General features: G+C 39.0%; 1 protein-coding gene across 1 annotated transcript in view; it reads right to left on the bottom strand.

Moving 5' to 3' along the window:
* DOCK3 (dedicator of cytokinesis 3) overlaps nucleotides 1-19,262 on the bottom strand; it is a gene marked incomplete at both ends in the record, with an annotated part of 412,488 nt that overhangs the window by 284,227 nt on the left and 108,999 nt on the right. Inside the window, one exon of the mRNA XM_082848220.1 lies at nucleotides 3,729-3,825. Within this exon, the coding sequence (XP_082704346.1) occupies nucleotides 3,729-3,825 (97 nt within the window). The remainder of the gene's footprint in view (nucleotides 1-3,728; nucleotides 3,826-19,262) is intronic.

A 19,262-nucleotide genomic window follows, 5' to 3' on the forward strand; every position in this document is an offset into this window, starting at 1 on the left:
CTACAAAGCTACAGTTATCAAGACAGTATGGTACTGGCACAAAAACAGAAAGATAGATCAATGGAACAGGATAGAAAGCCCAGAGATAAACCCATGCACATATGGACACCTTATCTTTGATAAAGGTGGCAGTAATGTACAATGGAGAAAGGACAGCCTCTTCAATAAGTGGTGCTGGGAAAACTGGACAGGTACATGTAAAAGTATGAGATTAGATCACTCCCTAACACCATACACAAAAATAAGCTCAAAATGGATTAAAGACCTAAATGTAAGGCCAGAAACTATCAAACTCTTAGAGGAAAACATAGGCAGAACACTCTATGACATAAATCACAGCAAGATCCTTTCTGACCCACCTCCTAGAGTAATGGAAATAAAAACAAAAATAAACAAATGGGACCTAATGAAACTTCAAAGCTTTTGCACAGCAAAGGAAACCATAAACAGGACCAAAAGACAACCCTCAGAATGGGAGAAAATATTTGCAAATGAAGCAACTGACAAAGGATTAATATCCAAAATTTACAAGCAGCTCATGCAGCTCAATAACAAGAAAACAAACAACCCAATCCAAAAATGGGCAGAAGACCTAAATAGACATTTCTCCAAAGAAGATATACAGACTGCCAACAAACACATGAAAGAATGCTCAACATCATTAATCATTAGAGAAATGCAAATCAAAACTACAATGAGATATCATCTCACACCAGTCAGAATGGCCATCATCAAAAAATCTAGAAACAATAAATGCTGGAGGGGTGTGGAGAAAAGGGAACACTCTTGCACTGCTGGTGGGAATGTGAATTGGTTCAGCCACTATGGAGAACAGTATGGAGGTTCCTTAAAAAACTACAAATAGAACTACCATATGACCCAGCAATCCCACTACTGGGCATATACCCTGAGAAAACCAAAATTCAAAAAGAGTCATGTACCAAAATGTTCATTGCAGCTCTATTTACAATAGCCCGGAGATGGAAACAACCTAAGTGCCCGTCATCGGATGAATGGATAAAGAAGATGTGGCACATATATACAATGGAATATTACTCAGCCATAAAAAGAAACGAAATTGAGCTATTTGTAATGAGGTGGATAGACCTAGAGTCTGTCATACAGAGTGAAGTAAGTCAGAAAGAAAAAGACAAATACCGTATGCTAACACATATATATGGAATTTAAGAAAAAAAATGTCATGAAGAACCTAGGGGTAAAGCAGGAATAAAGACGCAGACCTCCTAGAGAACGGACTTGAGGTTATGGGGAGGGGGAAGGGTGAGCTGTGACAGGGCGAGAGAGAGTCATGGGCATATACACACTAACAAACGTAGTAAGGTAGATAGCTAGTGGGAAGCAGCCGCATGGCACAGGGATATTGGCTCGGTGCTTTGTGACAGCCTGGAGGGGTGGGATAGGGAGGGTGGGAGGGAGGGAGACGCAACAGGGAAGACATATGGGAACATATGTTTATGTATGACTGATTCACTTTGTTATAAAGCAGAAACTAACACACCATTGTAAAGCAATTATACCCCAATAAAGATGTTAAAAAAAAAAAAAAATTCCACATCCTGTCCTCTCTGTCTAGTACTCTGATGCCTCAAATGTTATACCTTTTGTTATTGTCCCACAGGTCTCTGAGTCTGAGTTCACTTTTTCAATTTCTCTCCATTATTCAGACTACATAATTTCTACTGATCCATCCTGAAGTTCACTAACTCTTTCCTCTGTCCTTTCCATTCTGCTATTTAGTCTAACCAGTAATTTTTAAACTTTGGTTATTGTATTTTTCAGTTCTAAGATTTTCATTTGATTCTTTATATTTTCTACTTATTTGCTGCAGTTTCTTATGTTTTCATTTGTTTCAAGAGAATTCATAATTGCTCACTGGAGCAGTTTTACAAAAGCTGCTTTAAAATCCTTATTGATGATTCCAACATTTGTATCATTTCAAAGTTAGCCTCTGTTGATTGCCTTTTCTTGTTAGAGTTGAGTTTTTCCTGATTTTTTCATATGACGAGTAATTTGGGGTTGTAGGCTGGACATTTTAAGTACTATACTATCATACTCTAATTCCTACTTAAATCTTTTATTTTAGTGAATGGTCAACCTGTTTAGATTCTGAATGTGATCGCAGGCTCACTTTTGTGGACTGTGTTTCAAATGTCAACTTAGTTTATAAAGTCTCTCCAGTACTCCTCGGTTTTCTCTATTTACATGTTACCTATACGACAGAACTCCACTCCCCATTATCCTCAGCATGGGCTTGAGTGGGGAGAAGCACTGCCTCATTTCAGCAGAGCAGGCATAGAAAATAGAGTAATATGCAGGGGAGTGGGGAGTTGTGAAAGTCAATGAACCCACAGGCTCAGTTGGGGAGGGTACCACCTTATTACTGCAAGGGGAGTGGAAATCAAAAGCTCCAACCACAGGCTCCTCTGTGGAGGAATGCTTCTTCCTTACTTCAGAGCATGGAAGAAAGTCGAGTTCTGCCTCAAAACTCTGCAGGGTAAGGGCACCATCTTGTTAATGCTGTGTAGTTGTGAAAGCCAGGGTCTCACCCACAGGCTCTGCTGAAGAGAGTTGCCACCTTGTAAATTCTGGTGGGGTGGAAGACAGTCCTCCCTACAGGCTCTGCTGAGGAAGGGGACTGCCTCATTACTTAGCAGGGAAGAGGAGAAGTCAGAGTTTGACCCACAGGCTCCACTGGAGGGGGACATCTCCTTGTTACTGCAGGTGGGGGAAGGGTGTGTGTGAGACAAAGCTCTGGTCATGGATACTGCTGCTGTAATGCCTGTTGGAGTGTGAGGGGGTATAGATTTTATTGTGATGTTCTCCTAGAGAACGGATGGGATAGGTTAGGATGTTTCTATCTTGCTGGGCCATCCTTTGGCTAGAGAGAACAGGCTTTCCTTGGCACTATTTTTTTGTCTGCACTCATTAGCATTTCCAGGTTGTAGACTTCTCTACAACCCAGGCCAAGATATATGGGAGGCAAGAAAAATAGACAATCAGGGAACTCACTCAATCCTTGAGTCTCAAGGTCCTTAGATAGTCCACCTTCTTTTCCCTAACTTTCAGAGTTTTCTGGTAGGGTATTTCATGAGTTTTGTCCAGGATTTTTGTGATGAGTAGGAGAAAAACAGAATGTGTTTACTCCATCTTGTTCAGAACCCAAACCCTGCCACTTATTTTCAGTCTATATTTTTTGTGTCCTATCACCCTCTACTCTCTAAGTTTCCAGAGGATATGAACTGAGGTTTTATTAACCTAGTAATTGTTGGCTTGGCAAAAAGTATCATATATGACATATCCTTTAAGCTTATTAGCTGTAAGAAAGTGTTGATACAGCTTCTTGGCCTTTACCCACCATTAGGTTCACAATGTAACTCTGAAGTTTGTTCATTCATTTAATAAAGACCTGTTTTGTGAAAGCTTCTGGGGATACAGCAACGAGTAAGACAGCTAAAATCCTTGGTGTTATGGAACTTACATTCTATTGACTGGAATAGGATGGAAAGAACTGCAGGTATATGAGTAATGTGTTCTCTTCAGGCTGGACAAAACTCAAGTCTACTGTGTTTCAGTTAATATTAGGAACATACATTTGAAAAACTCAATATTCAGAAATCTATAAATTTGCAACTGGCACAAGTACAATAATTTTTTCACTTGGTACAATTAACTTTAATGATCTAGTAAACTAGTTATAAACTACTTACCACATAGAGTTGTTTCCACAGACTGGCCCATTCTTGCAGAGTTGCTGTAACTTCAGTCACAATAGAATCTTCAAGTGGAACCACAGTTTCATACTGCCTAGAACCAGAGCCACAACAAACAGTCCTGTTATCTTTGATAAAATACCAGAATACTGTCTACTGACCTTTTCAACACATGTAAATCAAATTTAAATTCATGCAAATATAAACAGAGGTATATCTAATTGAATACATATTGTTTAGCAGTAATATACTGCAATAATATAAGTGAACTGAATTAATATAAACAAGTTTCCTCAACTTGTCCATTGAGGAGTTCTGGGTCTGGTAGAGGAACTGTGATCCTGGAAACAGAAAGGTACTAGGTTTCTCTCCAACTACCTTGTAAGCAACATCCATTATGGTGCCAGTCCCTGTGCTAATTGCCAAGGATTTATCAGTGAACAAAAATGGACAGGGTCCCTATCTTCATAGAGCTCTTATTGTGGATAGGGAATTAGACAAATAATCACAACAGATATGGATAGCAATGAATCTAAGAAAGAAACCAAATTGTACTATCAGAGATTTTAGCTGGGGGACACGACTAAAGAAGAGAAGATAAGTGAAGTCTTCTCTGAAGAAATGGCAATGCCCAAAAGATGCAAAAAGGTCACGACAGAAAAGTTTGTTGGGAGGGACAAGTGTGGTGTCACCTGCAGAGGAAACAATATACAAGAAGTCACTGAGATGGTAAAGAATTTCACATATCTAAGAACTTAAAGAAGACTGGTATGACTGAGGCCAGCTCTCACAGGTCCTTTCCAAATGATACTAAAGATACCAGACCTTTTTTTAAATTAATTTTTATTGGAGCATAGTTGCTTTACAAAGTCGTGTTAGTTTCCACTGTACAGCAAAGTGAATCACCTATACATATACATATAGCCCCTCGTTTTTGGGTTTCCTTCCCATTTAGGTCACCACAGAGCATTGAGAATGAATGAGACGATACTGAAAGGTTGTTCAAAGTAAGGGCATGACTTGATAATATTTTTATAATGTCTATGCCACTTTTGAGAGTTAATGAAATATTTTCTGGGACCAAAGATTTTATATACTGATATGCTGAGGTGGATGGAACCTATACTCCAATTTGTTAGCCAAAGAGAACATCATCCACTTGCAAGCAACAAAGGAAAATTCATTTCACAAATTAGCATTAAGTATCATTTCTCTACACAGCTGACAAACCACCACTGTGTTCAAAGGTGACCGTGTATTAATATGGAGCATCAATGAATATATGTTACTTGATTATGCTATATGGCTTTCTTTTTTATTTTCTATGATTTATTCCAGCAGATAAAAAAAATCATCTTGGAATGATGCCAGAGCACTATCCATATTCATCAAATTTATAAGGTGAATTTTCAGTGCAAGGCTGAGATTTAAACTTGACACTGTGGAAATAGAGAGACATGGGAGATGCTGTAAGAGTGTTGTGTTTTAGTAACATTAAAGCAGAAATGCTGTATAGGATAAACTGGAATAAAATTTCTTGAAAGTTTCACCTACTGGGTCTCCAGCTACTTTAACCACTGAGATCTATGGGAAAATTACATTGTTCCTATTTTAAAGTTCTAAAACTTTGGACTTACCTCAATTTATACTAACCCAAGTATATACTAATACTGACGTATTTTTCTTAGTCTATAATATATAATCAGTATCCTTAAAATTCAGATACAGTGTTATTTATAAATACACGGTTCCACAGACCAAGTAGAATGTAGTCAGAACACTAAGAAAAATAACCAAATAAAGTGAATTAATAAGCAAATTTCCAAAGAAATTCTGGATTCATGCAGAGTAAAGAGTTTGTTAGAGGCCTGAACCAAGATGGCGGAGTAGAAGGATGTGCTCTCACTCCCTCTTGTGAGAACACCAGAATCACAATTAGCTGCTGGACAATCATCAACAGGAAGACACCGGAACTCAACAAAAAAGATACCCCACATCCAAAGACAAAGGAGAAGACACAGTGAGATGGTAGGAGGAGCGCAATCACAGAAAAATCAAATCCCATAACTGCTGGGTGGGTGACTCACAGACTGGAGAACTTATACCACAGAAGTCCACCCACTGGAGTGAAGGTTCTGAGCCCCACGTCAGGCTTCCCAACCTGGGGATCCAGCAACGGGAGGAGGAATTCCTAGATAATCAGACTTTGAAGGCTAGTGGGATTTGATTGCAGGACTTCGACAGGACTGGGGGAAACAGAGACTCCACTCTTGGAGGGCACACACAAAGTAGTGTGTGCATCGGGACACAGGGGAAGGAGCAGTGAATCCAGGGGAGACTGAACCACACCTACCTGCTAGTGTTGGAGGGTCTCCTGCAGAGGTGGGGGGTGTCTGTGGCTCACCGTGGGGACAAGATAACTGGCAGCAGAAGTTCTGGGAAGTACTCCTTGGTGTGAGCCCTCCCAGAGTCTGCCATTAGCCCCACCAAAGAGCCCAGGTACTCTCCAGTGCTGGGCTGTCTCAGGCCAAACAACCAACAGGGAAGGAACCCAGCCCCACCCATCAGCAGTCAAGAGGATTAAAGTTTTACTGACCTCTGCCCACCAGAGCAACACCTAGCTCTACCCACCACCAGTCCCTCCCATCAGGAAACCTGCACAAGCCTCTTAGATAGCCTCATCCACCAGAGGGCAGATAGCATAAGCAAGAAGAATTACAATCCGGCAGCCTGTGGAACGAAAACCACATAAACAGAAACATAGACAACATGAAAAGGCAGAGGGCTATGTACCAGATGAAGGAACAAGATAAAACCCCAGAAAACAACAAAATGAAGTGGAGATAGGCAACCTTCCAGAAAAAGAATTCAGAATAATGATAGTGAAGATGATCCAGGACCTCGGAAAAACGATGGAGGCAAAGATCGAGAAGATGCAAGAAATGTTTAACAAAGACCTAGAAGAATTAAAGAACAAACAAACAGAAATGAACAATACAATAACTGAAATGAAAACTACACTAGAAGGAATCAGTAGCAGAATAACTGAGTCAGAGGAACAGATAAGTGACCTGGAAGACAGAATGGTGGAATTCACTGCTGCAGAACAGAATAAAGAAAACAGAATGAAAGGAAATGAAGACAGCCTAAGAGACCTCTGGGACAACATTAAACACAACAACATTCGCATTATAGAGGTCCCAGAAGCGGAAGAGAGCGAGAAAGACCCGAGAAAGTATTTGAAAAGATTATAGTCGAAAATATATATATATTATATATATATATTTATATATATATAATATATATATACCCAAGTCCAGGAAGCGCAGTGAGTCCCATACAGGATAAACCCAAGGAGAAACACGCCAAGACACATACTAATCAAATTGGCAAAAATTAAAGACAAAGAAAAATTATTAAAAGCAATAAGGGAAAAATGACAAATAACATACAAGGGAACTCCCATAAGGTTAACAGCTGATTTCTCAGCAGAAACTCTACAAGCCAGAAGGAAGTGACATGATATACTTAAAGTGATGAAAGAGAAGAACCTACAACCAAGATTACTCCACCTGGAAAGGATCTCACTCAGATTCGATGCAGAAATCAAAAGCTTTACAGAAGAGCAAAAGCTAAGAGAATTCAGCACCACCAAACCAGCTCTACAACAAATGCTAAAGGAACTTCTCTAAGTGGGAAACACAAGAGAAGAAAAGGACCTACAAAAACAAACCCAAAACAATTAAGAAAATGGTAATAGGAACATACATATCAATAATTACCTTAAACGTGAATGGATTAAATGCTCCAACCAAAAGACACGGGTTGGCTGAATGGATACAAAAACAAGACCTATATAAATGCTGTCTACCGGAGACCCATTTAAGACCTAGGGACACATACAGACTGAAAGTGAGGGGATGGAAAAAGATATTCCATGCAAATGGAAATCAAAAGAAAGCTGGAGTAGCAATACTCATAACAGATAAAATAGACTTTAAAATAAAGAATGTTGCAAGAGACAAGGAAGGACACTACATGATGATCAACGGATCAATCCAAGAAGAAGATATAACAATTATAAATATATATGCACTCAACATAGGAGCACCTCAATACATAAGGCAACTGCTAACAGCTATAAAAGAGGAAATGGACAGTAACACAATAATAGTGGGGGACTTTAACACCTCACTTACACCAATGGACAGATCATCCAAAATGAAAATAAACAAGGAAACAGAAGCTTTAAATGACACAATAGATCAGACAGATTTAATTGATATTTATAGGACATTCCATCCAAAAACAGCACATTACACTTTCTTCTCAAGTACGCACGGAACATTCTCCAGGATAGATCACATCTTGGGTCACAAATCAAGCCTCAGAAAATTTAACAAAACTGATATCATATCAAGCATCTTTTCTGACCACAACGTTATGAGATTAGAAATGAACTACAGGGGAAAAAACGTAAAAAACACAAACACATGGAGGCGAAACACTACATTACTAAATAACCAAGAGATCACTGAAGAAATCAAAAAGGAAATGAAAAATACCTAGAGACAGATGACAATGAAAACACGACAATCCAAAACCTATGGGTGCAGCAAAAGCAGTTCTAAGAGGGAAGTTTATAGCTATACAAGCCTACCTCAAGAAACAAGAAAAGGGCTTCCTGGTGGCGCAGTGGTTGAGAATCTGCCTGCCAATGCAGGGGACACGGGTTCGAGCCCTGGTCTGGGAAGATCCCACATGCCGCAGAGCAACTAGGCCTGTGAGCCACAACGACTGAGCCTGCGCGTCTGAAGCCTGTGCTCTGCAACAAAAGAGGCCGCGATAGTGAGAGGCCCATGCACCGCGATGAAGAGTGGCCCCCACTTGCCGCAACTAGAGAAAGCCCTCGCAAAGAAACGAAGACCCAACACAGCCAAATATAAAAATAAATTAATTAATTAATAAATTTTAAAAAAAGAACAAGAAAAATCTCAAATAAATAATATAACCTTACACCTAAAGGAACTAGAGAAAGAAGAACAAACAAAACCCAAACTTAGCAGAAGGAAAGAAATCATAAAGATCAGAGCAGAAATAAATGAAATAGCAACAAAGAAAACAATAGCAAATATCAATAAAACTAAAAGCTGGTTCTTTGAGAAGATAAACAACATTGATAAACCATTAGGCAGACTCATCAAGAAAAAGAGGGAGAGGACTCAAATCAATAAAATTAGAAATGAAAAAGGAGAAGTTACAACAGACACCGCAGAAATATAAAGCATCCTAAGAGACTACTACAAGCAACTCTATGCCAATAAACTGGACAACCTGGAAGAAATGGAAAAATTCTTAGAAAGGTATAGTATAACCTTCCAAGACTGAACCAGGAAGAAATAGAAAATATGAACAGGCCAATCACAAGTAATGAAATTGAAACTGTGATTAAAAATCTTCCAAGAAACAAAAGTCCAGGACCAGATGGCTTCACAGGTGAATTCTATCAGACATTTAGAGAAGAGCTAACACCCATACTTCTCAAACGCTTCCAAAAATTGCAGAAGAAGGAACACTCCCAAACTCATTCTATGAGGCCACCATCACCCTGATACCAAAACCAGACAAAGATACTGCAAAGAAAGAAAATTACAGACCAATATCACTGATGAATATAGATGCAAAACTCCTCAACAAAATACTAGCAAACAGAATCCAACAACACATTAAAAGGATCATACACCATGATCAAGTGGGATTTATCCCAGGGATGCAAGGATTCTTCAATATATGCAAATCAATCGATGTGATACACCATATTAACAAATTGAAGAATGAAAACCATATGATCATCTCAATAGATGCGGACAAAGCTTTTGACAAAATTCAACACCCAGTTATGATAAAAACTCTCCAGAAAGTGGGCATAGAGGGAAACGACCTCAACATAATAAAGGCCATATATGACAAACCCACAGCAAACATCATTCTCAATGGTGAAAAACTGAAAGCATTTCCTCAAAGATCAGGAAGAAGACAAGGATGTCCACTCTCACCTCTATTATTCAACATAGTTTTAGAAGTCGTAGCCTCAGCAATCAGAAAAGAAAACGAAATAAAAGGAATACAAATCAGAAAAGAAGAAGTAAAACTGCCACTGTTTGCAGATGACATGATACTATACCTAGAGAATCCTAAAGATGCAACCAGAAAACTACTAGAGCTAATCAATGAATCTGGTAAAATTGCAGGATACAAAATTAATGCACAGAAATCTCTTGCATTCCTATACACTAATGATGAAAAATCTGAAGGAGAAATTAAGGAAACACTCCCATTTACCACTGCAACAAAAAGAATAAAATACTTAGGAATAAACCTACCTAGGGAGACAAAAGACCTGTATGCAGAAAACTATAAGACACTGATGAAAGAAATTAAAGATGATACAAACAGATGGAGAGATATACCATGTTCTTGGATTGGAAGAATCAATATTGTGAAAACGACTATACTACCCAAAGCAATCTACAGATTCAATGCAATCCCTATCAAATTACCAATGGCATTTTTTATGGAACTAGAACAAAAAATCTTAAAATTTGTATGGAGACACAAAAGACCCCAAATAGCCAAAGCAGTCTTGAGGGAAAAAAATGGAGCTGGAGGAATCAGACTCCCTGACTTCAGACTATACTACAAAGCTACAGCAATCAAGACCATATGGTACTGGTGCAAAAACAGAAACAGAGATCAATGGAACAAGACAAAAAGCCCAGAGGTAAACCCACGCACCTATGGTCAACTAATCTATGACAAAAGAGGCAAGGATATACAATGGAGATAAGACAGTCTTTTCAATTAAGTGGTGCTGGGAAAACTGGACAGCTAAATGTAAAAGAATGAAATTAGAACACTCCCTAACACCATACACAAAAGTAAACTCAAAATGGATTAGAGACCTAAATGTAAGACTGGACACTATAAAACTCTTAGAGAAAAACATAGGCAGAACACTCTTTGACATAAATCACAGCAAGATCTTTTTTGATCCACCTCCTAGAGTAACGGAAATAAAAACAAAAATAAACAAATGGGACCTAATGAAACTTCAAAGCTTTTGCACAGCAAAGGAAACCATAAACAAGACGAAAAGACAACCCTCAGAATGGCAGAAAACATTTGCCAACGAATCAATGGACAAAGGATTAATCTCCAAAATATATAAACAGCTCATGCAGCTCAATATTAAAAAAACAAACAACCCAATCCAAAAATGGGCAGAAGACCTAAATAGACATTTCTCCAAAGAAGACATACAGATGGTGAAGAAGCACATGAAAAGCTGCTCAACATCACTAATTATTAGAGAAAGGCAAACCAAAACTACAATGAGGTATCACCTCACACCAGTTAGAATGGGCTTCATCAGAAAATCTACAAACAACAAATGCTGGAGAGGGTGTGGAGAAAAGAGAACTCTCTTCCACTGTTGGTGGGAATGTAAACTGATACAGCTACTATGGAGAACAGTATGGAGGTTCCTTAAAAAACTAAAAATAGAATTACCATATGATCCAGCAATCCCACTACTGGGCATATACCCTGAGAAAACCACAATTCAAAAAGACACATGCACCCCAATGTTCATTGCAGCACTATTTACAATAGCCAGGTCATGGAAGCAACCTAAATGCCCATCGACAGACGAATGGATAAAGAAGATTGGTACATATATACAATGGGATATTACTCAGCCATAAAAAGGAACGAAATTGGGTCATTTGTAGAGACGTGGATGGACCCAGAGACTGTCATACAGAGTGAAGTAAGTCAGAAAGAGAAAAACAAATATTGTATATTAACGCATATATGTGGAACCTAGAAAAATGGTACAGATGAACCGGTTTGCAGGGCAGAAGTTGAGACACAGATGTAGAGAACGAACGTATGGACACCAAGGGGGGAAAGCCGCAGGTGGGTGGGGGGGTGGTGTGATGAATTGGGTGATTAGGATTGACATGTATACACTGATGTGTATAAAACTGATGACTATAAGAACCTACTGTATAAAAAAAAATAGAGAAAACCTATTTATTAGGTTTATGGATGTGCATGCAATTTATAAAAAATAAAACACTAGTGTTACCGTGAAAAAAAACAAGAGTTTGTTAGAAATGAAATTTGGTAGTGAAAAGAGACGATCCTTTAATTCAATGTATATTGCACAGAAATGTAGCTGAGAGCATGATCATTAGGGTAAGATAACTTGGCCTCAATTCCTACTTTCCCTACTTCCTTGCCATGTGTTGGCAAAGGTATTTAACTCTCAAATCCTTGCCCACCTCATGTGAAGTAAACAAATAATCCCATTTTCTCATCTGGAATTCTCAAGTGTGATATAATGGGTATAAAATGTCAATTACAAAGCCCAGTATACAGGATATTTAATAAATGGCAGCTATTGTTCACTCTTACTTAATCTTTTAATTTTCATTACTTACAAATTACCAAAGCATATCTAAAATAAACAATGTCAAAATGAGTTAGATTTCATATTGTACTTTAAAAATATATTTCACAAAGACTTCTTGTCCAAATAGCTCCATAAGTTCATGCTTCGACATATTTCCTAACCTCCCAATACCCAGCGGAGAAAATATGAAATAGAAAACCAAATGTATTTCTGAACTCCAAAATAAAATTAACACCTCAATAGAGCAGCAACAGAACAGAAAAAAACAGAGCAGTGAACAAGGGTGAAATCATAGCACTTCTAGGCTCTGGAGTCAAAAGCTACTAGTGATATCTAGGAACTTAGATGTAGAGGGAGAACAGGGATGAAAAGTGCTCCAAGTGAGAAGAGGATGAAGGCCTGATTCACTACTTGAAGCTCCCTGAAAGAAGGCCAACATGAAGCACAGCAAAAACTGCTACTGAACCTCACTTAAAACCACGGCTTTTAGAAACCTCTAGGGCTAAATAGATTGGAGACTGAAGCAGTCCCCTCCTTCCCTCAGCCAAAGGTCAGGATCTGCCAAAAGTCCAACGTCACTGTGGAGAAGGAGATCTAAAATGCTATTGTAGGACTTGGTTCTACACTGGGGCCTTGGAAGCAGGTAGAGGTAACTACACAAGTACTAGACAGATGTGCTCAGGGGGAGAAAAGGAAGGGGAAAACAAAATCTCCCACTTCTGAAAACCAAAATTCTAAGATGTCCAAAGTCTTAAAAATAAAATGAAAATGCTTCTCAGGATTTTATAAGTCTGATAAACATTTTAAAATATTTACAATGCTTAGAGAAATGAGTAACTTCCATTTTTAAAAAAAGCAAACATAAATAAAACAAGAGCCAATGGATATGCAAAATAACCAACTAGGAATTTTGCAAATGAAAAATATTGTCAAAATGTCCATCTACGGCTGAATGGAATAATGAAATGTGATATATAGATAGATATAAAATATATAATGGAATATTATTCAATCTTTAAAATGAATGAAAATTCGATACATTTTACAACATGAATGAGCTTTGAAAACACTATGCTAAGTGAAATAAGATAGACACAAAAGGACAAATATTGAATGATTCTACTTATATACAGAGTAGAACAGAGGTTACCAGGGACTGGGAGAAAGGGGGAATGAAGAGTTACTGCTTAAGGTGTGCAGAGTTTCTGTTTGGAACGAGGAAAAAGTTCTGAATACTGATGAAGGTTGCACAACACTGTGAATGTACTTAATGCCACTGAGCTGTACACTTAAAAATGTTTAAAATGCTAAATTTTATGTTACTCATTTAAATGACAAAAAATACTAGCAGTGGGGGAAAAAACCTCAACACAAAGGACACAGGCCAGACAGAACTCAAAAGAAAATTTAGCAAGATGTATAAAAGAGTACTTAAGAGATATGGGGATGAGGTGGAAGAACTCCAACCTAATCCTAACAGAAATCCCAGAAGAAGAGAACGGCAGTGTTAGAGAAAATTGTGATTTTCTTTTCCTTATCTGTCCTGCATTGTAACTCCCCTTCTATGTTTGAGAAAAATCCTAACATTGAGACAGAGCTGCCTTCCACTATACAAGTGGAAAATGATGGATACTTGACTTCTCAGCCTCCTTATGACTACAGTACAGGCTCATGACCTGGGGTCCATTCACCCCAGACTTAGAAAAGAAAACCAGGGACTTCCCTGGTGGTACAGTGGTTAAGAATCTGCCTGCCAATGCAGGGGACACAGGTTCAATCCCTGGTCTGGGAAGATCTCACATGCCGCAGAGCAACTAAGCCCATATGCCACAACTACTGAGCCTGTGCTCCAGAGCCTGCGAGCCACAACTACTGAAGCCCGCACGCCATAACTACTGAAGCCCACGCGCCTAGAGCCTGTGCTCCACAACAAGAGAAGCCACCACAATGAGAAGTCCGCACACTGCAACGAAGAGTAGCCCCTGCTTGACACAACTAGAGAAAGCCTGGGTGGAGCAACGAAGACCCAAAGCAGCAAAAAAGAAAAAAAAAACCCAATTATCCAAAGCAGCAAAGATTACAAAGAAACCAATGTCTTGGCAGGTACATTCAGTTTCCAGAGGCAGATGTCCTATGGGAGCATCCAGTTTTGAGTTGGTGAGGGGAGGGGAAGAGGCAGAATTAAATACAGAAGTCAGGGTGTATCTCACTGAGAAAATTTAAGAAAAGACCTAAAGAAAGTAACAAAGTTAACCAGGCACAGTATTCAAGCACAGGAAACATCCTGAGCAAAAACCTTAAGGCAGGAATGTACCTGATATGTTTGAATAAAAGCAAGGAAGCCAGTGTAACTGAAGATGACAGGGAAAAAGGGACAGCAGAAGAGGTCACTGGGGTGACAAGAAGCCACATCATAAAACCTTGTAAGCCTTTGTAAGAGCTTAGGTTTTGGCTTTGAATGACATGCGAACCACTGGAAGGTCTTAAGCACAGATGTAACATGATCTATCTTGTATTTTTAAAAAACCACTCTGGCAGCTATACTGAGAATAAACTGTAGGTGGGCATGGATAGAAGTGGGGAGAGCAGTTAGAAGGCATTGCAGTAACACAGGTAGGAAAGCGTAACCATAGAAAGTTCCTGCTTTTCATTCCATGTCAAGCTGTGACAATTTAGGACATAATCTTGTCTTTCTCTAAGTTGTCTAATACTGTACAAAGCACAACTCTATCCCATAGTCCTTGAGATGATCACATCCTTTGCACTGTTCTTTGACAGCAGACTCTCAATAACTCTCCCAATATTTCTTTAGTGGATGCCATTATAGATTCCCTTCTTATTCCCTCTCTCATCTATCCACTTTAAGGCCACAGATCCCCAACCATATGTCGTAAAGGTAATAACAAGGTTCCCAGAACACATGTAACAGAAATCCATAAAATTATAAGCAGAGTCTAACACTATCTTCTCAGCTCCATCCTGGCGGGAAAGTCTGAGGCTAAGTTTAAGGGAAGTTTGAAAAACAGACCAACAATGATGTCAAAGGCAATTTTTTTAAAAAAAGACAAGTATAAAAGGATAACTTGGCCTACATGATCAAAAAGCAAGAGACCTTCTGGGTACTGCTGAGCTACTGTTTCTCCCTTTACCTGTATTCTAAACTAACAGTTAAATAAATCTAGCAGACATAGAATGGATAGATGAGACAATTTGATACTCTGTAATATCTAATTGGAAGGATAATCTCTAGTCAAGAAACCAGGGCTGCAAAAAGCTGAATGCTCATTTTACTGATGCTCTGTGTAAGAGTTCAGAGCAATCTTCTCTTTCATCTTTAGTGTTCAAATAGCCAAAACCCATACTCTCGTTTTTGATCCTGATCATTGCTGAATTACAAGGTCAGTTGAATTTATGGCCTTTTATATATTTTAAGATAAAAATCAGGCTACTGACTTGGAAAAAATGGTAGAGACAGAGACACTGGATAACACAGAAGACCCTAAGTTTCGCTGCTACTAAACCTCCCTTTGCAGCAGAAAAAGACCCTCCTCTACTGTGATGACAGTGTTCTTGCCTTGCTTGAAGACTTTTAGATTGGCTCACCCAAATGAGCTGTCTTGCAGAGCAAGCCAGTTTTCGTTATGCCCTATACCAACTAATCCCAGTGTTCCATGAAATCAATGTTTCCTTTCCTAGCCATCCCAAGATGAATGTGGTGTAAAAGATAGAAGTTATTGGGCTTCCCTGGTGGTGCAGTGGTTGAGAGTCCGCCTGCCAATGCAGGGGACATGGGTTTGTGCCCCGGTCCAGGAAGATCCCACGTGCCGCGGAGCAGCTGGGCCCGTGAGCCATGGCTGCTGAGCCTGCACGTCCAGAGCCTGTGCTCTGCAACGGGAGAGGCCACAACAGTCAGAGGCACGCGTACCGCAAAAAAAAAAAAAAAAAAAAACAAACAAACAAACAAAAAAAAACCTTTCCCTGAAGCCTTCAGGGAGTTCAGGACTTTTAAGCACTTGCTACCTGGACTCCTTGCTTGGCGCCCTGCAATAAATGGTGCACTTTCCTTCATCACAACCCAGGGTTAGCAGACTGGCTTAACTGCATGTGGGCAAGGAGACCAAAGTTTGGTTCAGTAACAGTACCATAACTGTTGAATCAGAACTGGCCAGTAGGGACTTCCCTGGGGGTCCAGTGGATAAGACTCCATGCTCCCAATGCAGGGGGCCTAGGTTCGATCCCTGGTCAGGGAACTAGATCCCACAGGCATGCTGCAACTAAGAGTTCGCATGGCGCAACTAAAGATTCTGCATGCTGCAACTAACGATCCTGCATGCTGCAATTAAAAGATCCAGCACAGCCTAAATAAATAAATAAAACTTTAAAAAAAAGAACTGAGTAGCATTGAGTCTCTGATATGGTACCATACACCAAGTGGATTAATTAGCCAACACCGATAGGCAAGTTCATTACAGTGGACTCCACTGATCATGAAAGGGATGGGATTTGAATTTTCTTTCTAGGCCTGCTTTATTTCTGGCAATGGACCTTCCATAGACTACTGAATACCTGATTTGCCATCACATTAATATGTTTAAAACTACAATATGAGGTAGGAACTCACTTTAAAGTAAAAGAAGTAGAATAAGGAATTGATGCTCACAGGATTTACTGATATTACTAATTACTTCATCACCCAGAGCACTGGACTGTATAAAGCAACAGAGAGAACTATAAGAGACTTTGTTATGCCACCTTTTTAAAGGTACTATCCACATATTGTGATAACTGCTCTGAACCAGCAACCAATATAGAGTTATGTTTCTCCCACAGGCAGAATACATGGTTCGAAAAAGAAGAGATAGAGATGGAAGGGGCACTTCTCACTCTCAAACATAATGACTCACTTGTAAAATTTTAACTTCCCATCTCTGAGGACTCAGACTCTGCTAATACAGAATTATTATGAAGCATGAATATACCAGATGAGAACATTATTCAATTACAATGAATCTGAGATTACCATGAAGCCATTTCATGTTTAGGTTCTTCCTGCCACTGGGCAAACAAAAAAAAAGGCACTTTTGGTATTGGCTGGCATGATTAATTTGTACTAGTCCTCAAGAAGAAACAGGCTTGCTGCTATACAAAAGAAGTGGGGAAAAGTATAGATGCAACCAAAGGGATCCTCAAGGAACATCCTAATAGTGCCATGCTCTGTGCTAAAAGTTAATGGAAGACTATAGCATCCTGAAACATACAGAACTACCAAGGGCTCAAATACCATTAGCTGAGGTACTACCTAAAAAGAAGAGATCATGAAATGGGTAGCAAAGATGGGAAGTTATTGATGCAACCTGCAACCAGGTAGAGAAACATGTCTATAACATCTACTATATATTACTCCATGCTGTATCATATATACTTATAAATTTTACTTCATTGATGTCTTCCCTCCTCCTTTGCCCACTTACTTTTTTTTTAACATCTTTATTGGAGTATAATTGCTTTACAATGGTGTGTTACTTTCTGCTTTATAACAAAGTGTATCAGCTATACATATATCCCCATATCTCCTCCCTCTTGCATCTCCCTCCCACCCTCCCTATCCCTCCTCTCTAGGTGGTCACAAAGCACCGAGCTGATCTCCCTGTGCTATGTGGCTGCTTCCCAGTAGCTATCTATTTTACATTTGGTAGTGTATATATGTCCATGTCACTCTCTCACTTCGTCCCAGCTTACCCTTACCCTTCCCCGTGCCCTCAAGTCCATTCTCTACATCTGCGTCTTTATTCCTGTCCTGCCCTAGGTTCTTCAGAACCATTTTTTTTTTAGAATCCATATATATGTGTTAGCATACAGTATTTGTTTTCCCCTTTCTGACTTACTTCACTCTGTATGATAGACTCCAGGTCTGTCCACCTCACTACAAATAACTCAATTTCATTTCTTTTTATGGCTGAGTAATATTCCATTGTATATATGTGCCAAATCTTCTTTATTCATTCATCTGTTGATGAACACTTAGGTTGCTTCCATGTCCTGGCTATTGTAAAAAGAGCTGCAATGAACATTGTGGTACATGACTCTTTTTGAATTATGGCTTCTCAGGGTCTATGCCCAGTAGTGAGATTGCTGGGTCGTATGGTAGTTCTATTTTCACTTTTTTAAGGAAACTCAATACTGTTCTCCGTAGTGGCTGTATCAATTTACATTCCCACCAACAATGCAAGAGGGTTCCCTGTTCTCCACACCCTCTCCAGCATTTATTGTTTGTAGATTTTTTGATGATGGCCATTCTGACCAGTATGAGATGATATCTCATTGTAGTTTTGATTTGCATTTCTCTAATGATTAATGATGTTGAGCATTCTTTCATGTGTTTGTTGGCAATCTGTATATCTTCTTTGGAGAAATGTCTATTTAGGTCTTCTGCCCATTTTTGGATTGGGTTGTTTGTTTTTTTGATATTGAGCTGCATGAGCTGCTTGTAAATTTTGGAGATTAATCCTCTGTCAGTTGCTTCATTTGCAAATATTTTCTCCAATTCTGAGGGTTGTCTTTTCGTCTTGTTTATGGTTTCCTTCGCTGTGCAGAAGCTTTCAAGTTTCATCACGTCCCATTTGTTTACTTTTGTTTTTATTTCCATTTCTCTAGGAGATGGGTCAAAAAGGATCTTGCTGTGATTTATGTCAGAGTGTTCTGCCTATGTTTTCCTCTAAGAGTTTGATAGCGTCTGGCCTCACATTTAGGTCTTTAATCCATTTTGAGTTTATTTTTGTGTATGGTATTAGGGAGTGCTCTAATTTCATTCTTTTACATGTAGCTGTCCACTTTTCCCAGCACCACTTACTGAAGACACTGTCTTTTCTCCATTGTATATTCTTGCCTCCTTTATCAAAAATAAGGTGACCATATGTGCATCACCACCTACTTTTAAAGGGTATAATGATGAGGTTTCATTTACACTACAATCCACATATTATAGAAGAGCAAAAGAGAAACATTATGAAACTATTCTCCATTTCTCTAGAAGGGAAAATATTCTAGATATCATC

Source organism: Leucopleurus acutus (assembly GCF_964270905.1).
Source record: "Leucopleurus acutus genome assembly, chromosome: 10".
In the NCBI taxonomy this organism is placed as follows: domain Eukaryota; kingdom Metazoa; phylum Chordata; class Mammalia; order Artiodactyla; family Delphinidae; genus Leucopleurus; species Leucopleurus acutus.